Genomic DNA, 22,720 nt, shown 5'->3' with positions numbered 1-22,720 from the left:
AATTTAGAGTTACAATAATGGGAAAATCAGAAAGCCAAATGGATATTGTGGAAAAATCAACAAAACCTGGGAAGAAATCCTGGCGCTTTGTGGCAATCGGTCTGGCTGTCTTGCTGCTCCTCATGACTTGTTCAGTGGTCACCCTGGTAATCCTGTATGCCAGCAGCAGAGGTAAGTAACCTATGAATAATTTGCTTCTTTCCCCTGCAAGCAACATAAGTCTCTTCTGCAGAGCTAAATGAAAACAAAAATACAAGAAGGTGAGCTCACCTCTGTGAGGGACTTCACCATCTCTGCCTTGTTCCAAGCTCACAGAGAGAGGATTATGTTGGATTTTATTTTGTTATTAAATTATGTGAAGTAAAATTTTGGTTTTAAGTAACTCTATGCATTTTACTGTGTTTAACATTATTTTGACAAAGGCCAGAATAGTTGCACTATTTTTCAAGGGGAAAATGTACATTTGTGTGTCTTGACATTGCCATTTTATATAGTACAATGTGAGAGCTTTTTTAAAAAAGTCAGGGTACTGCTGGAGAGAGACTTTTTAATATTACATCAGGCAATTTGAGCTCTAGATGAGATGTGGTTCAGTGACTTTCATGAGAATGACTTGCCAGGAACTTGACAAAGAAGCATGTTACTTTGATGTGCTTTACCTCAATATATTAATTGCAGAGCACGGTTACTCCCAAAACCAAGGTTTTCCACTAGCACACCACTTTGCAGTCCTGTTTAAAAATTCTGTGAAGCAATAAACAGGATTGGTAGCAGCACCTGCCTCGTGTTTATCAGTTCTGTCAATGCCACTTGGTTTCAGAGCTTTGTTAAGCTGCTAAAGACAAAAACCTCCTAACTATGAATAGCAAAACTAAAGCAAGGCAGTTTTCTCCTTACATTGTCTCTGCATCCCTGCCTGCAGTGAACTGCTTTCTTCAGTATTTGTAAGTACATCAACACCATGCATTGCTGAGTAATAATTCATGAGAAAAGCCTTATTGTTTACTCCTTCACTGCCAACAATTGAATGTTACCAGCATTTGTTCCAGTGCTAGATGAGATCCCAGAGTATTTGGTATTCATAATACTCAGCACTAAGTTGCTGATATTCTGTTACCTCAGGAGACAGAAAAAAAAAAAAAAAAAAACTCCCCAGAGCAAGGTAGAAAAAAACTCCCAGGAGTAGGAATTTCTATATCAGAACACTGGGTTATGGAGACTTTTGTTGCTTGGGTGTATAAAAGATTTGAGAAGGCTGCTGTACACATTGCTTCTTGGGCTCAGGCAAATAAGAATATAGGCGTTATTAATATTTGCCCCAATGTCAGTCTCAGATCAGGATCCATGCAAAGAATCTGTGCACACAAAGCTACTGTGAACTATGGAGGGGAGAAAAAAAAAAAAAAAAAAAAAAAGCAAGCTTGTTTGGGGAAAAGGAATTCCAAAATCTAAATATTTTGCAGGCTTGTATCAGCAATTATGCTTTCATTCCAAATGTTTCCCAGATCCAGACATTCCTGAGCAGAACGTGAGTGCAAAATGATAGCAGAACTGATATGCAGCTACTCCCTGCTCTTTTTTCCTGCTTTCAGTACTGACCTAGAGTAGGTTTCTCTCTCTCGAGTGGAGTTTAAGTGTATGTAGTTGACCTACTACAACAGGAGATGCCAAGACGCAGTCATACCCCAGAGCAGCAATCAGCTTTATGTAAGCGACAGGTAGGACCTGAGCAGCAGGAGCTTCAATCTGCACAAGCTGCTACACAAGCAAGAGCTTTTCAGTGCAGTCGGTGAAAGTTCAAATGCAGGACAGGGACATTTTTTGTTTCTTGAAAATTTTGCCCAAATACTCCACTTGGTTCTGTTTTGATATCTAGGTCCACATCCATGCCCAGTCAAAAAGCCTGTTGTTGACTTAGCGAGTGAAAAGTATATATTGCTCAAAGCAATAACATGAGAATAAATCCTACACTGCAACAGGAAAAAATGCAGCTGAACAGTATTCTTGTGATAGAACCAGGAATCCTACCCTTTTTTATTATTGTTGTTTTTTAATTATTATTTTTACTAATTTCACTCAAGTATGAATTCTGAAATCTGTATGGGATAGTGCTTTGTTTACTAAAAGCTTATTCAGTCCAGAGCTCTTTGCTTCATCTTTTTACATCCTTTATCAGACTAACGCTACCCAGACAGGCTTTTAAAAATAATTCTATTTAGCTAATGGAAAATTAAGAGGATTATCTCTCTTTTCTTTTTAAATACATGAGCGTATTTATAGGCTTTGGTTCAGGGAGCATATTTTTGTTCTTCTTGTATGTATCCTGCAGAAAAGCATTGTTGTGCATGAAACAAGCCTCTGGCTAAAGCAATACTACATGTAATACACGTGATTATTGACTGTGATTTTATCTATATACTCAGACAAAAAAAAGCCGCACTGAAGCTCACACAGCAGGTTGTTGTATAGTTCTAGAAGCTCTTTGGGGATTTTTGACATCCCAAGTAGTTTTCATACTCATAAAATCTTGTCTAAATAAGCTAAAAGTATAGTAAGAATAGCAGAGTAATATTTGGGTGAAGATAGAAGGCAGGCAGACAGAAGTGAAGTCATTCATTTTTGAATCTGACTATATCATGCTCTCAATTACATCTTTCCATCACCACCCACACATCTTTGCAGCCTTTTCACAGCTCTCTCGCAGCTATGTTCCACAAATATTTACCAACCTCCAAATCTCATCACTTGTTGTAGAGGTTACAATTTGAAGAACATTTCAACATTTATTGCAGCTGGCACATCAAGTCGTAGTCAGTGACTTCTCCAAACAACTTGCATTCTCACCTAATTGCCAGTCCTAACCACTCAAATATATTAGCACTTTAATTGATATTTTATTCACTTTCTGGCTGCCAGGCTTGTAGGGTTTCTCAGGTAAGGCTTGCAGGTTTTTTTTGTTTGCATCCCTACTGGTTTTCAGTATTCACATTTATTATACAGGCTGTCATGGAGCTAGTGGGCCTACTCACACACCTCCTAGGCAGTTTACAAACAAAGAAATACAGTCTTTGGAGTAAGGAGTACCTTGTTCTGGGAGTGGATTTCAGAAGACCATGCTATGCCCCTGCATTTCCTATGCTGTGAATGGAATTAATGTGCATTTAAATAATGGTTTGCAAGAGCCTGCTGACTAGGAGCAATACCTAAACTCAGTGCTACCACAGTAGGGAAAAGCTGAGATCTGGCTCATCTCCTGGACTGATGTGTCATCATTCTTTGGCTCCATGGATGTTCATTAGTGAGTCATCTAGTCAAGGAGATGGAGAACTTAAAGTAGTAGCTAACACAAAAGTCATGAGGAAATGATATTTGGGTGGCAAGACTCAATTCCACTAAGATGAAGCTAAGTGAATGTAAACTGTGGAGGTTGTTAGTGGGAGTGGAAGGCCACAAAAGGCTGCAAAAGTGGGCAATTATTCAGCCTACTGATCCCCACCTAAATTTGCCTCAGCTGTACTTACAGACCGAATGTAGGTTAAAAAAAAATCACAAGAAGATTGGAGAGAAAAAACATCTGGGTTATGGAATCCATCTGAAGACACCGACGTGTGGCATAGATGATCCTTTCAGAGAAAGAAAAGCTAAATCTGACAATGTCATTATCTGTTGCAAACAATGTGCTGTTATATAGCAACAAAGGCAGTCTGTGGTGCTGACAGCACTTCTGCAGGTGAGAACTGTGGTAGGAAGAGATAAGGTGCTGAAAGGTAAAGCTCACGCTCGACTGCCTGATGACAACTGTGGATCTAAATTGTTTCAATGTGTGCCATCCCCAGCCATCTGTGGTCCTCAGAAAGCACAGTGGCAAACCACTAAACACAAACTGCATGCCTCAGAGGTTTCAGAGAATTATTTGCTTGTGTTTGGTTCTCCAGAAAGAAACTTCAATAAGGCAGCATTTTTATTTATTTTTTTTTTAAGTCATCATTCGAAAGATGAACTGCTGAAAAGAACTACAGTGCTCTTCAGGCCTCAGGAATTATTCTGATAAGCTGCTGCTTACCAGTAAATGTAGTGCTGCTCTGTGGCTTCCTGTAAAGTGACGTTAAGATAATGGGATTCTTCACAGTGAATTCAGTGGGGTCTGCAGCATGCACCAGCTCTGACATTTTTCTGGTGAGCAGTTGGCCTCTGAAGTTGTCTGGAGTGCTCATTTTCTTCTTTCTGGAGCAGCCCCACAACTAAGTTCCTTTTATTTATCTCTGTTAAACCTTACCCTCCCTTATCAGTTCTCCAATGGTGCTCTGCCAGCCTGGAGGTGAGGAGTGCCTTAAGTCTGCAGCAGGATCTCTGGCTCTTCTCTGCTGAAAAGAAAACTATTTTCAGAGCACAAGCGTGACTTTGTGAAGCAAAGGCAAGAGTACTGCTGAATTCTGTCAGCCATTGAAGAACCTGGTACTGTACAGAGCAGTTGCAGTGCTGAAATCTTTGTCCCATTTGTGTTTGTCTGACTTCCCTCTTGGATTGTTTTAGAAGGAATGCCCAATGAAGGGCATCTCAGAAGAAAAAAAGTGGTAAATTTGAATGATTAATTTTTTTAAAAAGTCGTAAGAAATTAGATCCTAGATGAAGTTGGCTGGGGGAAAAGCCAAATGGGAATTAAGGTTTGATAGAAGAGCCAAGCGTTGATTCCCCACAAGCCCTTCCAGTGATGTGTGTACTTTCTGTGCAGCAGGGGGAATGTGGGATTCAGAGCTCAGCGTACTGATTTTCCTCTGCTACAAATCACTGTCTTCATGCCTTAAATTAGTATCAAATGTGAGTTCATGCCCCACTGGTAGGATTTTCTGTTCAGAAGTTTCCTACCCTGGCTCTTTACATCCTGCCAGATGCCCGTTTTGTTACAGCTGTGTTTGGGCTCTGTAGAACATCAGCCTGTAAGCTGGCCTTCCCACCTCCGTGCTCACAGCAGGCTTTGTCATCATGAGAACGGGGGTGCTCTGTCATGGCTCAACGTGGCACTAATGTTTAACCAGAAAAATACGTAGAGAAGTCATAAAATCATAGAATCTGAGTTGGAAAGGACCTACAAGGATCATCGAGTCTAGCTCCTGATATCTATATTTATACTGAGAAGTTGAGCAGGTGGTTGCTTGTGGTTTTGTCAACCAAAAGGTTTGTTGCTTGTGGTTTTCTCAAACCAAGCAAGTTCAGAAAAATGAGATGTTAGGAGGTACACTTTACATTTGTTTTTAGTTGTTTGAGGTTCAAGAGGTGCAACTGCCAGAGCCTTGGTAAAGTGAGCAAAGGCTCCACAAATACCTTGTGGAGGAAAACAGGGCAGCGTTGGCCGTATCTCAGAGTCAGGCTGGCTTGCTTCTTTGTCAGGCATGGTAGCGAGGCATAAGAGACAGTTGATAAAACAAAGGAACCACTTTTAGAAGTAAGCTGGGAGCCCCTCACCAGCCATTTCTAATTATTTGTTTTCATGGCCGACTTTCAGAGCTCTGTGTGTGTAACCAAGGCTTCAAAAACAGATTTGGCTTCCCTGCTTACGTATCTCAATTACATTTCCACAATCACAAGAGCTTCTTGAATGAGGGGAGTTAGAATCTTGCTGAAAGCAGCTGGATTCCAGAAACTGAAGGTAGATGTCGTGAGGTTATATTAAAGGGAGAAACTTCGATTAAAAACAGGCTTCAGCTGAGTCCCATCCTATCCCATCCTTGAGAAACAATGGAAGAAATACAGCATACTCAATGCAGTTGTCCTTCCCACCTTACCCAGTAGTATTTCTCCTCTAGGAGCATTTCAGAACGGCTTTGAACTACTAGCTTTTCCCTAGAGATATTCTCCCCCTGGAAGTACCCTCAGCTTTTAACTATATATTTTATTAGAGGGTTGAGGAAACTCCAGAAATTGTGCTTGCCTCATCTGGTAGCAAAGTGCTAAACCCCTCCATGTGAAGCTTCATATTGTTGTTATAGATATTTTGCTCATCCCATGTTCAGATTGGTAGACACTAAACTATTATAAGGCATGTGGTTATTCTAATGCAGATCTACTCCCACGCAGCACAATAGCACTCAGCTGAACCCTGAATATTACATTCCCAATCACAGTGGGGGCTTTTTATGTTGCTTCCACTGATGAACTTCAAAGCCCTCTTTTCTTCCCTACTGTTTTATTTCTATCTGAATTACTGTAATCTTGTTTGCTCTCATGTAAAACACTTGTTTTCCTTGGAAGAAATTTGGGTAACTTTTCTGCAAACAACCTAGTCCAAGGATAAAAAAGTGTTTTAAAACATGGCAAATTCTGTTGGAAAGTCAGGGTGTCAGGTTTTTGTTTTCACATCAAGAAGCTCTGTATCACTGCCATCAGACTCATAGCAGTACATTTATTACAGCACAGCAAGCAGCGAGAGCTAGGCACTGCTCCAGTTCCTGCTCACTGACATTAGCAGTGCATAGGTTTTTGTGGAGCTTCACTTGAAGAGGTCTTCACTAAGAGATGTCTTTACAGTTGATATCTTTTGCTGACACGTAGTGTTCACTTGCTGTAAAACTAAACAGACCTGTTATGAAGGTTGGGCTGCTGGTGAATGACATTGGTAGCGATTTCCAGCTAATTGTCTGCTTTCCTGTTTCTCTTCCTCCAGGCACACACTATGGCACCAATTCAGGCAACACATGTACCACACCTGGATGTGTTACAGCAGGTAATGAGTCGTACTGTGAATAATACTTGCCAAAGTGGTGTTTTACAAATTGTTAATCCTATCCAATCTGAATAAACAGTAGTGCAGGCTTTAAGATTGGAGAAGGTTAAAAGGAATGAATCTCTTTCTGTCAAAGGCATTGAGTACAGCATCCTCAAACAGTTCCATGTGTAAAGGGAAGGAACACAACTACTGTTCTTTTTCCATTGTATGTTTTGTCATCATTTAATATCAGGTGGTCATACAGCAAGATTTCTATTGTGGTCATCAGTTCTCTGGACATGAAGACATGGATTTACCAACATAGTCTGTATCTATGACGTATCCAAAATTCCCTTAGATCTAATTCTCTATGAAAGAGAGTGTATTGTACACATGGGGCTATTCACCTGATTATCTTGAACATCTACTGAAACACCTCCATTATATACAATCAAGAGAGGTAAGACCACAATAGAGATGTTCAGTTATCCCCTGGAAGCACTGGATTCATAGGTAGAGACCTAACCTAGGGCTTCAGGCTGCACATGCCTGTAAGGCCCCGTGCTGTAGGAGAATTATCATTCTGTTGTTCAGAGGCTCCTTCTGTAAAGCACTATAATCGCAGTGCAGATATCTGCCATCAGATGCTTCTTTGCATTTTTAAATAGAGAATTAGATCCTTTGAGTCATAATACATGATAAGCAGCATAAGAAAGATGCCTTTCTACCAATCTTCGGTAGTCCCAGAAATTACTGAGCAGTCTGTGGAACTCAACTCTCCTATTTTGATACCTAGCTGCTAGAATAATTCAGAATATGGACACAACAGCTGACCCTTGCAAGGATTTCTATCAGTATGCTTGTGGTGGCTGGCTGAACCGGCACGTTATCCCAGAAACTAGCTCCAGATACAGCATTTTTGACATCCTGAGAGACGAACTGGAGATCATCTTAAAAGGTAGGAGTGAGCCTTCTCTACCCTTCCATTTCACTTCAGATATTGTTTACAGTACACTATAGAGAAAAGTGTAGATTGTGATTTTTTTTTCCTCTAGTCCTTTAATCTGTCTCTGACTACATCCATTTAGTGATAACATGCTGTTCCCATTAAAAAAATGGCCATAGGTGATTTGGTACTAACTTCAAAGGCAGACGGACAAGCTGTGTGCATGTCCTTCTTCCTGACACTTTTTTCCTTTAATAGCTCCTTTAAAGAGCACTCTAGTTTAATAGTAATTGAAGCCTAAGGTAACAGATATTTATCATAGCCCTGAATTCTCAGTGATTTCTATGAAAAGATCAAAGTTTTCCAGGGCAAAAATCTCACTGCAGCGGTTCCTTCCCCAGGTGTGTTGGAGACTTCAGATCAAGGGGACAGAGAAGCATTTCAGAAAGCTAAGATACTTTACAAGTCATGCATGAATGAGAGTGAGTCTTTTTTTCTTCTGTTCTCCTGTTCAGTACCAAGCATACGACTTGAGCAAAAATCTAGTGTTCTTGTGTGGATAGTAAATCATTCAGATGAACACAGATGCCTTCACACATTGCACAGATACTGGTTACCAACCTCCCATATGCAAAGCTTCTCCTTCTTAGTGCAAAAGTGCATCTTATTTCATTTTTTCCAAAGCCATCCAGTCAGAATCTGTACATATTTCTGCTACTTTTATGAAGACTAATGTAGAAAACAGATTTTTGGTATCTCTTATTTTCTACTATGACAGATTCAGTTTCAGATTTAAACTGGTAGAAGAAAAGTAGGTAATAGTCCTTTCTCCATCCTTCCTCCCACAGCTCTCCAAAACAATGTAGTAATTGTTTTTCCTGTCTCAGGTCTTATAGAGCAGCGAGATTCATTGCCTCTGCTAGAGGTCTTAACAATGGTTGGAGATTGGCCAGTGGCTTCTGCAGACTGGAACGACACCAAAGGTAATTCTGAGCCCAAAAGAGTTCAGTAGCACTAAGTCTGAATAAGATACTGCAGTAAGGTGACAGCCTGTCCTTGATACTCTGACTTTTGCTCACAAAGAAAAGATTAAAGCGTAGGATGTAATGCATACACATTTGGCATGCAGTGATCTGTAAAGTACTTTAAATTAAAATACCCATATTGTAAGATCTCATTCATGAACACTGGACATTTTAAGGCATGGTTAGGAAACCTACAGGACCAAAGTGAAAAATGAAAACAAAAAAAAGCTATATAACCAATCTGTGTTCTAATACTTGCATACTAATTAGAGATTGAAGCATAATACCCTAATTAGTCAAGGTCATGATGATTTATATTGTGCATATATTGCAATATACAAATTAATCAGCTGCTGATTAATATCATCAAGATAGGTAGGACTAGTGAGAACACTGCCTAGCTATTCATAACCCCTGTAGGGATGTCCTGTGCAAATATTCTCACTTGATTTCCAGTCTGTTTCTAAACAATTTCAGCAGTAGCCTTGCAGAGACTAAAATTTTATCAGTCCTAAGATATTGATAAATAATGCACATTTTCCCTTTCATGTCACAGAACCGGGCTGGAGCATGGAAGAGAAACTCTCCATAATGAACTCCAGATTTAACAAACGTGTCCTCATTGACATGTTTGTATGGAATGATGACCGGGATTCCAGCAGACACATTATTTATGTAAGAAAAATATTTCAGGGAATTATTTATGTACTGCAGAATTATAATACAGTTATTTGCCCTACATACAGATTAGCTTTCCATACATCATATACTCAACTGACAAAATTTATGCAGTGGTTCTGTACCCTCAAGTGGCTGATACGTCTCAAAGTTATATTGAGAAACATTTTGTGGTACCATAATTTTTGTTTCAGCTAAGTAAATGGACCTTTGCTGATTTACAACACTTAAGAATTGAAATCATTTTGCAGGTCACAAGTGTTTATTAGGTTTAATGTAAAGCAGGAAACCATGTGTTTAAGGTAGATGCGTAAATAATATTTCAGAACTCACTTGAGTATTCTTATGCATGAATTCTAGTCCTCAAGCTTCTTTTCTAAGTTGTTTAAGCTTATTCTTATATATCAATGACTACTTAAAGATTTTGCTCAATAACCCTTGTTAAATATCCATCCTGTTGTCATTTAGAAATTCAGAGACAGAAGGTGTGTCTTCCGTCCCAGTTTCTAGAAAACTGAAGTTCTTTACTGTTTGGTAGAAGCATATTGTTGGCCATTCCAACATTGGATGGCATGTGCAGCATTTCATGTTGTCTTTCAAGGACAACACCAGTTCCAGTTCATCCCTAACTAAATACATGTATATGATTTCTTTCAGATTGACCAACCTAGTTTAGGAATGCCATCAAGAGATTACTACTTTAATGGAGGCAACTATCAAAGGGTAAGTACTCCTTGTGATTTATTTACTATGTGCTACTAAAGAAATATCATTAATTATTCCCATATTTCAGAAACCTCAAATACATGAATCTTCATGTTATGCAACAGACTGACATTCACAGCTACTTTTTTTCTACTTATGCCAAAGTTCCATTAAACTTACACATGTACTGAACAATTATATAAACACCAAGCCTCCCCAGAACTGGCTAACTCACATGGCCTTCTTCTGGTCTGTGTGAACGAAATACAATTGTGTCTTATAACTTTAAAGTCTCTAATTTTGAAAGATAGTTCACATTTTAGTGCTTATATCTTCTAAAACCACTGGTTCTGGCTACTGCTAAAGAAGGTACTAGAAAGTGGATTATAAATATGATCTAGTGTGACAATTCTCCCATATTTGAGCATACAACGCCACAAAATGACTGTTACTGAACACCAAAATATTCAAAAGTTTACACTCATTGAGAGAAAAACAGTTTTTACAGCAACAGCAACATTAAGGGATACTCATCTGGTAAGAATCTGCTGCCACTTCCTTCCTCCCCACCCTCCCACCTTTCCCCAAAATTACATTAAAGTTGTGAGAGAGTAAGTTCTAGCTTCTCTTCCTTGTAGGTGCTCAGGGTGAAAGTGTGAGGTTCTGTAAGAATTTAGTAAGCTGGGGCAAACACTCTGATAATTTGTTTCCAGGCTGAAAATACTGCTTCAGTACTTTTTATTCTGTCAATTATGTCATACTTGCAGAGAGGATTTGCAACCTAACATCAAACTAGTTTTCTTAACATGAATGGAAGGGAATACAGAAAAAAACAATCAGCATTTCAGACTCTGTATAGTTGCTTGAAAGACAGATTAAAAAAAAAAAAACAAGATCAGTTTGATTAGTTTTCTTCTGATTTCATTGTACTGGAATATAGTTCCATGTATAATACAGTCTAAAACACAGCCCTGTGAAATTTTCAGGAGGTTGTTTTTCCACACCTTCTGGCCAGCTTTATAAACTGTCAACTTCTGTTAATCTGTCTCAATTCCCACATGGTTGTGTTGGGAACTATAGAGGGCTGTTCTGAAGTTTGCTGGTAGCTTTTGGAACTAGGATTCTGTTCTACAGGTTTCACCTATGTAGTAACAGTTATGTTAGGAAAGAAGGATATTTATGCATCACTACACAGAATTAAGATTTGAAACAACTTGGGGTAGAAAGACAGGTATAATATACACTGATAATCTTAATTTAGTAAAAGAAAACTCAATATTTAAAGTAGCTTTAATTTGAGGCTATAAAGAAGGACTATGGCTGTATTTTTAATTTTTATGAATAAGGAGGAGAGACAACCCCTTTTTATTTGCTATTTAACAGCTCACTTCCCACAAACAATGAACCAAACTGATGACCCAAACTCCCTCTCTGCTTAGTCCAGCATCTTTTGGCAAGACTCCTACTGAGGCCTGTGGGAGTCCAGCCTGATTAAGGCCTCAGCATTCAGCCTAAAAACACAAGCCATTATCATGTAAGTGCCCAGACTCAATTTCACAACAGTTATTTATCTGGTTTCCAAGGTCTATGTAGGAAGAAAAGTATGCAAGAATAATAGGTAACATTAAGCTTTCTTCTGTCAAAGACATGTACTCAGCAGTCAAATATCTTTATAGGGAACACTCTGAGAAATAACTCACAGCCAGACCTTCCTACATGTATTACAAATAAAGTAAAGGTATCACTGGGAACCATCTGAGAGAGCTTTTCTTTCAGGCAGTAAAACCAGAGTTTGAAGAATTTACAGTATTACTTCCAGAGAACTTAAATCTTCCGTGTTTACCTTTACATAGTGCTTTGTCTAGTTAGTGATCACTAATTCCCACGTTGTGACTCAAGGCACAGGGCTTTCTTCTTGCTCCAGTAGAAATTCTAACCTCAAACTCTAGAGTTACAGCATATAAGGAAGTAAAAAGTGCTTCTTTTATGTGTTTTGAGATTCAACTGCACTGCAAAGTATTCCAGGGTGAGGTAAGGTCCTAGGTTTTGCAGTAGTATCCATTACATTAAAGAAGAAAGTGGGTGGAGAAGGTTTCTTTGGAGACCATAGCAGAGGATGTGGCCACTGGGCCAAACTTCTTCCACAGCAGACTCTGTAAAGCTAAAATAATTGTTTGCTGAATGAGGAATGACAGACAGCTAATCTCTTCTTTATGACTCTATACACACACTATTCCTTGCATGTAGGTGAGAGAAGCTTACCTGCAGTTCATGATCACTATTGCTAAAATGATCCGAGAAGACAAGAACGTATCTAAAGATGATTTGTTTGTCCAAGAGGAAATGACAAAGGTCATGGAGCTTGAAACAGAGATTGCAAATGTGAGTACAGAAATCAAGAAGTTCTCAGGATGTTTGGGTTGAGGTGAGGCAGAAGTGTCTCACCGTATTTTGTAGCAGCTTGACACAGCACAAAACTCATGGCCAAGAGGAAAAGGAGGGGGGCAAGAGACTTTGTGCTGTGATCAGCCCAGAAACCAGAGCCTCTGCGTGTATAATTAATCCATTGTAGACACTGCTACACTGCCTGCTCTAACCCTAACCATACTTATTTTTGGAAGTCTCCTAAAGCAGGATAATCTATGTTCTGCTGAACTGCAATAAGATAACCCCAGAGCTATCTTCCTTGGTGTTGTAGACTCTTAAAAGCTTGGCTGTTCATGCTAATGATGCATTATTTAGAGGGACCTGAGTTGCTGTACTGAAGCATAGAAGCGTTCATTTCCAAAAGAAATTTGTTTTTCCTCTCAGTACTATTTAAGTGTGCCTATGTGCACATGCATACGTGTAACTTCAACCATTGACACTTCTAGTAATAATCTTGTGATTGTCTTCAGGCAACTACCCCAGCAGAAGAAAGGCATGATGTAACCTTGTTATACAACAAAATGACCTTAAAAGAACTACAGGATAAGTTTGCATTGAACGTAAGTGTTTAACAGGCAGTCTACAACTTTCAGCCTCCTATTATTACTATGTAAAATGGAAATAGCTTTATGAATTTGTCAGTGATGCAACAAGAAGTATAAAATGATAACATTAAGAACGAACTTCAGAGTCTTATAAAGCATTTTTCTCCTGATCAACACTACAGATGAAGTATTTGCTGTATTTTCTGTCTCTAGATTAATAATGGTTATTACCTACTTGGTGTAAAGATAAAAACATGTACCTCAAAGTACTTCATATAAGAAGGTGAACTGCATCTTTGATTCAGACATTCTAAAACAAGTTCTGGGAAAAAAAAAAAAGATCAAGCCCCAAACAATCAGTCAAAATAAGGTTAAGTCTAGACCATATATTAGAAAAATTTACTAACAGGAACTGGACCTCAGCATTGCTGGAGCAGGAAACAAGGATCTGTATATTCAGCAGACCCTTTCTTGTGATTTTATTAGCTCTGCTGCCAACACTAGAACATTCCATACCATGGACTGTAAAAACTCTGGACAGTTACTAAGGCATGTAAACACCTGGCATGAGTATGTCTTCCTCTCTGCCTAGGAATTTAACTGGACCTTCTTCATCCAAGGTGTCATGTCTTCCGTAAGCGTTCAGGTTGACCCTGAAGAAGAGGTGGTTGTATATGGCATGCCCTACCTACAAGAGCTAAAGGCAATTATCTCAAAGTACTCAGCAAGGTAAAAAGAAATGGAAATACCCAAAACAGTCATAGAAATATTGTGGAAACTGATTATTGGGCCCACTTGCTAATTCTGCCAGAGTTGCTCTTAAAAGATTCAGAGGGCTTCACTATGAAATATGAGAAGTGTCTTCTAAGGTCCAAGGGTCCCAAAATACTGTGGTAGTAGGTGTCTCATTGGCTCGTGTGCTTGGGAGAGGGGTTAAATAGGAAGAAATGCGACATGGGCTTTAGCTTGTTACACTCTTGTTGGGAGGATGGGGCAGGGAGAGAAGAAAAATAAGTCCCTGAACAGACCAGAGAGCGCAGTGCTCAGTCCAGATGCTTCTAGAGTTAGGCAGCCTGTTAAATAAGAACAATCACTTGTAGATGTTCTGAAACTGATGACTGGCAATCACAAACTTCCTCATCAAAATTTAGTGCAGACAGTCAGAGGGGAATTTTATGTTACTTTTTACAAGAGATTAACTTCTGCTTTGCTTTCCCTGCACAGCACCATCCAGAACTACCTCATTTGGCGACTCATAATTGATCGAGTCAGCAGCTTGAGTCGGCGTTTCAAGGATGCACGGGCAAACTACAGGAAGGTATTTCCTCTCTTCCTAAAGAGACTATAGAGCATAGTACTGGCAGACAGTTCCCCATTCACTAAGTACAGCTTTGCCAACACAAAGACATTGTTATATCATATAAAACACAAAACAAATCTGAGAACAATCATGATAGAAACCTTTGTCTCAGGTTAGCCCCCTCATTAGACAGCAATTTGGCAGAGAATTTTGAATAAAAGATGTGTAGGCAGAATTGATCCTGTGGTGTTTCAAATTCTAGGCACTTTATGGGACAACACTGGAAGAAGCCCGCTGGAGGGAATGTGTGAGTTATGTCAACAACAACATGGAGAATGCAGTGGGAGCAATGTATGTCAGGGAGACATTTGCTGGTGAGAGCAAGAGGATGGTATGTAGTTTTACCCTTTCGTACTGTTGTACCCCCAGTGACCATTCCCCTCCATCTGATCTCCCAGCTTGGTTTATCTGGTAAAGAGATACGTCAGCCAAGAATTAAAAAGCATAAGAACTCATTTGTAATACTGTTTTTAATGTGAAGTATCATAATTTAGAACACAGAGCTTGGGAGAAGTCAGCTTTCAGTAGGAAACCTTTCATCACCTTTGCTGTGGCTAGGAAAAATAGGATGTAAATAATTTTATTTTCTTTACTGCCTCTTTTAGGTCCGAGATTTAATAGATAAGATTCGTGAAGTGTTCATTGAGACATTAGATGAGTTACAGTGGATGGATGAGGCATCTAAAGAGAAAGCTCGTGAGAAGGTCAGAGAAAACAAGAAACTTCAGTATCCCTTCATGAATATGAAATCTTTGGAATTTTGTTGCATCACTATTCCCAGTTCCTCTGCAAATGAGAGGAGAAAACTTTACTGTTCACTATCCTGTTATCCATTATCCTATTACATTGTCCCTTTCTTTTTAATCCTTTACTAGTTCACACACGTTTTGTTTCCTTTAATGAGTCTTGTGAACCACATTATAAGTAAAGAGAGAAGATAACACCCAATGCATCAGCTACAGTGACAACTGAATACAACTCAGACCCCAAAGGAAAGTTGTCATTGATTTTAGGACTATCAGTGCTGTTGCAATACCAAGGAAGCACTAGGTGAGGGTTAAGCTCAATCCCTGTCAGATAGTGTTATAGGGTCTGCAAGTCTACCACAATGGCTGGAGGAGAGGGAGGCTTTGTTTCACATTTAAAAAAAAACCCTCACTAGGCAAAAGGGTGCATCTGAAGACTGTTTTCAGCCATTTTTATCCAAATTCTTACACACAAGGGGGCAATGAAAAAAATGAATCAAATGAGGAAAAGGTAAACTCTTTTCTTCTAGGCAATGGCAATTAAAGAACAGATTGGCTACCCAGACTATATTTTGGAAGATCACAATGAAAAACTAGATCAGGAATATGCCAATGTAAGTATGCTGTACATACCTCAGTAAGTACCTCAGTATAAAAGCCTACAATTATTTTCTCACCGTTTGGTGTACTTGTGCCTGTGTAACTTATTTCCAAGTGGCTAGAAAGCATTGATTGCATTGAGCATTTTATAATCATTAGCTCTTTGCATTCAGTTAAGTGATAACTTGCATTCAAAACATTTTAGAAGATACATTCATTGGCACAAAGAATTCCTCGTTCAGCACAGCTTACTGATACAGAGATACCTGTTTCTTCAGCTAAACTTCAGCGAGCACAGTTACTTTGAAAACATCCTAGAAAATCTGAGAGCTGGAGCCCAAAAAAGCTTGAGAAAACTTCGAGAGAGAGTTGACCAAGATATGTAAGTTTCAAGACTACATACACAATCTTAAATCCTGGAATAACAGCTATCATGTTTTAGTCATATGCTGTGGATAAGTGAAAATGTTTATATTTGGGATCTCGTAAGTTATTTCCTGGAATTAAACAAGTAGTTCATTGCTTCTTGTAGTAGGAGTTCATTCAGTTCTCTTGGAATCTCACTAATGAATCTGAATGCAAAGCAGCTTGATGAAGGATTAAAGCTACTTAACACAAAAGCAGTGACAGATCTTTCTGGTGACTCAGCAAGGAGGAGAGGAGATAAGTAGTGTTGGAATCTCCAAAATAAGCAATTAGAGGAAAGAGAAGCTTGAAGTATTCTGGCCAGAATTCTGTTGGAAATATGCTCTGTCTTAAGGAAGTTGAAGACCAGATCCAGTTAACGCCTACTTCCAAGCTGATAACTTCACACTACACTTAGTAAGGTAAAAGTGTATTTTTCAGATACTTCCTGTCATAAGTACAGGCTTGGCTGCTTCATGATTCCTTCTTTTACTCATTAAGGCATCCAAGTAAATCTCAGGTCTCGTGCCTGTATTGCCCTGGCTGTTACCTCATAGTTCTCTAGTCTTAGACAAATCCTCAGATTGGTGCTCATCTCAAAAAAAAAAAAAATCAAATATAAGTAGCATGTTTATAAGGTATTATATAAAATACATTATTTACAGCAACGAATGCACTAGAATATGACCGAGTTTCCAGAGCTCTGAGCTAACCAATCTGAACTTTTAATAGTCCATTTGGCTTCCTGAGCTACACAGCTCCAATACAGTTATTTGGCAAAGCTGCTGCCGAATGCATTAGTGACAGAGACAATTAGAATGCAAGGTTGAAGTAAGGAAGCTAATACCAAATTGATGTGTTGTTCACTAACGGGCTTCCAGCCTGTGTGATGCTGGAAGAGAAAAGGAAACAACACATCTTGACCAAACGTAAACCAACAGTTATTAATAAGCAAACAAAAGACTCTCCAAAGGGAAGCCCAGGTCAAGTTAATCATCGCAAAGTCTATTAATACTTTTCCTATCTCTCTTCCTGTGAGGTAGTTTATAACTCAAAACAAGAGCAGACAATGCAGACACTTAGAAGTAAATTACTGATGAATAATTCACCAAGGAGGTTTTTTAAGCAGAGCTTTTTTAAATGCTTCCTCATTACTTGATTGCATCAATCCTGGGGCTCTTCATAGCAAGAATTCTTGCAGAGGACTGATTGTCTTCATCCACAAACTGCGTTACAGATCACTGCTGCCTTTTGCAGTCTGTCTAGAGACTGTTAGCCCTTCAGAAAGAATTCCCCACACCCCTGCTCATTCTAAGTGTTGTTGAAGACACATTTGTGGGAGCCTTTTCAACAATTAATGCATTGGGCCTTCTTTGCCTCCCTGTTTGGCAATATACAAAATACCAATAATTTGCACTTTTTTACCCGACCTACCGTTTTCTAGTGACATCAACCCAGAGTCTTGAAAGGTTTTCCCAAGTAGACAAAACTACTTCCACTCCAGCTCACCATTCCATTAAACCAAAGGAGTGTGTGTAACTGACAATGTTGATGCTACTTTGTTCAATCTAGTGATCAGTTAGTAAGTCAGCGCTCATAGTTAATTTCCTTTTCAGAGCAGCCCAGTAGTTACATCAAGGTAACAGTAAATACAGCAACTATTGGCACCGCAAGAAACTGTAGGGATGAGAGATGTGGAAAGAGGAATGTCTGAGGCTGACGCTGCTAAACACTTTCCATGAGCTCATGGATCCAACTGTTACTGCATTGGTCAGTAAAGCAGGCTGACTAGAAGTGTACATCAGGTAGAAGACATGGAGGGATGGGCAGAAGGGAAGAGATACAAAGAATAAAAAAGCTGACAAGCTATTGGGAATATTTTCCAGGAGCAGCTTTCTTCAAACAAGAATTACTTAAAGTTAGTACTCATTATCATTATCTATAAAATATTGGACTCCGAAGGCAGACATTTGCAAATCTGGAGTCAGATATGCAATGAGTGTGATTGTTCAGTTTTAATTATTTATTTTTTTTTTCAACAGATAAGTTTTGTCTTAACTTCTCATTTGGAGTATCTGCCTTCTGCTGCTTAAAACATCATCTATATGCTAATTTTCTTTTTAATGCAATACTTCTCATTTCCTCTTAAACTCAGAGTGTTAAAGTGACCTAGTAAGCAGCCACCACACTTCACCCCAGTGTAGCTGTTCAACATTCAAGAGCAAATGCATTTCTCACTTCAACTTGGTATTCTTCTGAGTGAAAGATGCCAATGAGTGAGAGTTCAGGTATTTCCTCATATAATTATTTCTTGACAAGTGCGTGCAGTGGCAGCCTTCTTCCCTACCTCAATCTTTTCCTTACATGCAGTCTGCATTTTTGACTTATCAGTAAGAAGAATGTTTATAGTTGGTGACTAACTTTGTGTGCAACATTTATTTTTAGATGGATAATCGGGGCTGCGGTGGTCAATGCTTTCTATTCCCCCAATCGGAACCAGATAGGTAGGTTTACAACAATTTTACGCAGCTGTATGGACCTAATTAACCATTTATTGCTCCACAACGGTGCATGTCAACTGTCTAGAGGTAAACCTGCCTCTGCCTTTGAGGAAATTCTGGGCAAGATAGACAGGCTGTTCTTTTCAAAATGTTGTTTTGTTGATGAATATTCAACTCCCCACCACACACGCACACTTGGCAGGCATAGTTCATATACTGCAATTGGAACAGCCTTATGTTTGAAAGCCTGAGACAGTAACTGCTACTATGTGAGTGCCAGCTTCAGCAACCAGAGTGCTCATAGCATATTCTGGGCTGTTTCTACTCGTGTTTCCACATTCCTGATAAACACAAGGGCAGCTTTCCAGTTTGTTTTCTGTACAGACAGTACAGAAATAGTCTTGCTAAGGAGTATAATAGACTAAAGAAAGCTGCCTCAGCTTAATGTGATGTTAGGTCCGAGATACTTTGGAGAGTTGCTAGCCTGACCTCTCTTGTTCGTAGCAGACAAGAAGATCCTCAGCTGTAAGACTTATTGAACTTGTCTGGCTCCATGTACTCCCCAATTCCTGCAGGTGGCCAGAAGTCCAGGTTAAGCCTAGAGATACAGCAGTCTTTGCTGAACTCTGAGCACCTCACACAGGCAAGGAGCTCGGTCATTTCTGTTATGTAGTGGTAATCTGAATTTAATAAATAAAGAGCTCCAAGAGCTTCTACTGTTAAGTACTGTCAAATAATATAAGAGAAACATCTGTGCCATTCTTGAGCAGACAACAACTGTACCTTTTTTGCAGGACAGGATAAAACCACAGTCAAAAGGAAAGATTTAGATAATTTCTAAAGGTAGAAACACCCAAAGCACTTATTGTTTAGTCCTGTAGCCTCATCATAAAAGACTAATTCCTATTTACACAGCTTCAACTTACCTTCATGTTGTAGGCATGGTAAAGCTGAGACCAGTCAGTCCTTCAGCCTCGGTAGCATGCTCCTGCAGCCTGCTGATCCAGACCATCTTAGAGCAAAAGGTGTATTTGCTCTCAGGCTCCCCATTTATCCACACTGTTTTTATTCTGATAGTAATCAGCTGTGAACCAGCTTTCCCGCAGTGAACTCGGGCCTTGAAGAAGTCTTTTTCCTCTACAGCTTTGCTCTTGTAAGCAATGCGGAAGTAACTGGCTTAATTTGAAGATGGATATTCAAGGCAAATCCCAGCACAGCTGCCTGCAATAGCATAGATGTCCATTAAATCCTATTTCTTTATATCTCCAGTTTGAGGAAACTAATTTTCCACACTACTTTCAGTCTCTCGCTTCTGCCTTACTTCTGCCTGTCCTATATATTTCTCCTCAAAAATGCATGGATAGAAAATTCTATATGGTCAAAAAGGCTCGTGACTTTGAATGAAGCATTTGCTATATAATCACAGTATCTCAGTTTTTATAGAATGTCTCACTAGAATGGAGTGCTTACAGTCTTAATTCTTCTAGAAACATGTATGTCTTTCATTTTACATACATGGGAAAAAGACTAAATCTGCTGATTCTATATGAGGCTTCAGTAGACTGAAGAAGGATATACCTCCTGCTGCCCTCCCTCTCCTCCCCCCCAGGATGACATCTAAGCACACTCAGAGGTTTGGAGGTTACTGCTGTGTATGTTTTACACACTGAGTGTTGTCAGTAATCAGCATATGATTGCTAACCTTTCTTCAACAAAAGTAAATCAATGAAATAACCATTAGTTCCCCTGTAAAATGTCTCTAAAGCACAAACTGTACCTATCTCCAAACTACAGTTGCTAAAAGTTTTGTTCTTGATTGGCAGGAGCATACGTTATAGATCAAATTAGGCTAATGTTGAAATGTAAATGATAGTTGGTTCTCAAACGAGGAGATACTGACATTGCAGATGTGCTAAATTAAACCTTTATTAACTTGTCATTTTCCATTTATCTAGTGGGAAGTAAATTCATATGGGGAGGCAAGACGGTGTTTCTAATAATTTTATATTTTAGGTTCCTTCCTGACCCTTAAACCAAATAACCATTCAGTTTGCAAAATATGCAAAAATAAAAGCTATTTTATAGCAGCTTCTTCTCTCTTCCCCTTGTAGTTTTTCCTGCTGGGATTCTACAGCCTCCATTCTTCAGCAAACACCAACCACAAGCCCTGAACTTTGGAGGAATCGGGATGGTTATTGGGCATGAGATTACTCATGGCTTTGATGACAACGGTGAGAAGATATCTCAGAAAACGTTCTTTCAGTTGTGCTCATTACATTGTAAAAAATTGAAGTTACACTGCTGTGACTGAAGGATCTATGCATACTATATATGTACCTGCTCAGTAACTATCTGGGACCCACACAAGCACGCTATAAGCGTTCTATTGAGCATATTGCAGTGAATGTTTCATGAACTTTGTGGGTCATTCAGGATGCAAGAAGATTTTAAAAATGAATTGACTCAATCACAATTCTCAGGAAAACCTGTTACTTTTACAGCATCATCAGATTAGAAATACTGTCAGAACAAGCAGATATTCTGGCTTCTAAATGAAAACGAAATCTGAAACTATATTCCTCATTTGTTCATTCTGATGAAAGAGCCGCTGGTAGTGTCTTGAAAACAGGAGACTTTTTTCCAACATAAACTTCTGAAATAAATTTACTTTATTATCTTTCTTTAATGTTATATAAAATAGTTTTGAGCAAAAACTTCTGATAGCATAAGCCAGTAAGTTCTTATACATGAATTTTCTTCATTTTTTTTAACGTTAGTTAAGCTTATACACATAAGCATACAATATAGCCTCAGTAATTTAGCAAATAAAAAGAATGCTTTAGCAAGAGAGCTGAGAACACCAACTCCAGAACTGTAATTCCATCTTTCTCCTGTTGTGGCAAAATAATTAATTCTTTATGAACCTTAGTTCGTATAATCACATGGATACACAAAATAAGCACCTTAGACACCTCAAAAGAAGGTATAGTAAGTTTTGTTTTGTTACATGATGTCTGGGTAATCCAGTTTGAAATAAAACTGGACCTTAGTGTCATAACTGAGGTCAGGGCTGCCAGCTGAACAACGTATCGTAGAATAATAGAGAATAGAAGAAATGAACACAATAAATTTTATCTGTACTCTTGTGCCAGAGGAGAATCAACTGCACCAAAAACATTTCTGGTAAATTTCTAGAGCACAGTCCTTCTAAATCAAAGGAGGAAAGAAGAGGAGGTGGCGTGACTTGAGCATTAAGAAGAAACAGGTGCTGCACTGGAAGAGCAGCTGCTGTGATTAACAAACTCTGGCTCAAAGCTAACCTTTTTTCCTTGGATTTTTCACATAGGTAGGAATTTTGATAAAGATGGAAATATGTTTGACTGGTGGAGCAATTTCTCAGCCATGCATTTCAAGGAGCAGTCTCGCTGTATGGTTTATCAGTATGGGAACTACACGTGGGAGCTGGCTGGAGGACAAAATGTAAGTATCATTCCCAGAAACAGGCATATTTAGGATCTTTTGATTCTTTGGAGGAAATGGATATTGAAACAGCAAGCTCAAGCACTTGGTTCAAATTCTTCTCATCTATGGCTTTTACCCTATTCATTTTTTAATTTTAATTTCTTTGTCCTAGCACAAAGTCACTGCTACCTTCTGTTCCAGACATGACTTTCTATCTGTGCTTTATGACAGTGCTTCAGCTTGTGGTTTTGTGGTTTTTAGGGTTACTGATGTTACTGGCTGCAGAGGAAACAAATGATTGTTCTTTTACAGGTCAGTGGAATAAGCACGTTAGGAGAAAACATTGCAGATAATGGAGGAGTCCGACAGGCTTATAAGGTAACTCTCAAATATACTGTGAGTTAATTTTACCCCCGAGATCCAGCAATGGGGTTGCTTTTTATAGCATAGACAATTTGACAACTGACATGTTACTGCCCTATTCTAAAACTGGAAGCCTCAGTTACATATCCAGAAGCTTATGTCCCAATAGATCCAAACCCAGTAGGACTGATGGCATTCTTTCACCCAGGAGAAGAACACCTAAATATCCCAGCCATAATTTGGTGTACTACAAT

General features: G+C 39.0%; 1 protein-coding gene and 1 long non-coding RNA gene across 5 annotated transcripts in view; one reads left to right on the top strand and one right to left on the bottom strand.

Annotated features, from left to right (window-relative positions):
- Window positions 1–19,832, bottom strand: part of LOC106014371 (uncharacterized) — a 109,147-nt gene extending 89,315 nt beyond the window's left edge. For all 3 annotated transcript variants that reach the window (XR_001185632.5, XR_005260631.2, XR_005260632.2), the window contains exon 1: window positions 19,568–19,832. This is a non-coding gene — a long non-coding RNA (uncharacterized lncRNA). The remainder of the gene's footprint in view (window positions 1–19,567) is intronic.
- The window catches only part of MMEL1 (membrane metalloendopeptidase like 1), a 29,362-nt gene that overhangs the window by 876 nt on the left and 5,766 nt on the right, over window positions 1–22,720 (top strand). For both annotated transcript variants that reach the window (XM_072026869.1, XM_005011035.6), the window contains exons 2-20: window positions 8–171; window positions 6,662–6,721; window positions 7,500–7,661; window positions 8,051–8,131; window positions 8,537–8,632; window positions 9,231–9,349; window positions 10,010–10,075; window positions 12,305–12,439; window positions 12,955–13,044; window positions 13,622–13,758; window positions 14,254–14,347; window positions 14,592–14,720; window positions 14,995–15,093; window positions 15,666–15,749; window positions 16,014–16,117; window positions 18,586–18,644; window positions 20,753–20,872; window positions 21,988–22,121; window positions 22,416–22,481. In XM_072026869.1, coding sequence (XP_071882970.1) covers window positions 18–171; window positions 6,662–6,721; window positions 7,500–7,661; window positions 8,051–8,131; window positions 8,537–8,632; window positions 9,231–9,349; window positions 10,010–10,075; window positions 12,305–12,439; window positions 12,955–13,044; window positions 13,622–13,758; window positions 14,254–14,347; window positions 14,592–14,720; window positions 14,995–15,093; window positions 15,666–15,749; window positions 16,014–16,117; window positions 18,586–18,644; window positions 20,753–20,872; window positions 21,988–22,121; window positions 22,416–22,481 — 1,989 coding nt within the window. In that variant the 5' untranslated portion in view covers window positions 8–17. The remainder of the gene's footprint in view (window positions 1–7; window positions 172–6,661; window positions 6,722–7,499; window positions 7,662–8,050; window positions 8,132–8,536; window positions 8,633–9,230; window positions 9,350–10,009; window positions 10,076–12,304; window positions 12,440–12,954; window positions 13,045–13,621; window positions 13,759–14,253; window positions 14,348–14,591; window positions 14,721–14,994; window positions 15,094–15,665; window positions 15,750–16,013; window positions 16,118–18,585; window positions 18,645–20,752; window positions 20,873–21,987; window positions 22,122–22,415; window positions 22,482–22,720) is intronic.

The sequence above is a fragment of the Anas platyrhynchos genome, chromosome 22 (genome assembly GCF_047663525.1).
Source record: "Anas platyrhynchos isolate ZD024472 breed Pekin duck chromosome 22, IASCAAS_PekinDuck_T2T, whole genome shotgun sequence".
In the NCBI taxonomy this organism is placed as follows: Eukaryota; Metazoa; Chordata; class Aves; order Anseriformes; family Anatidae; genus Anas; species Anas platyrhynchos.
Note: the sequence above shows the minus strand (reverse complement) of the source record. Positions and strands in the feature narration are given on the sequence as shown.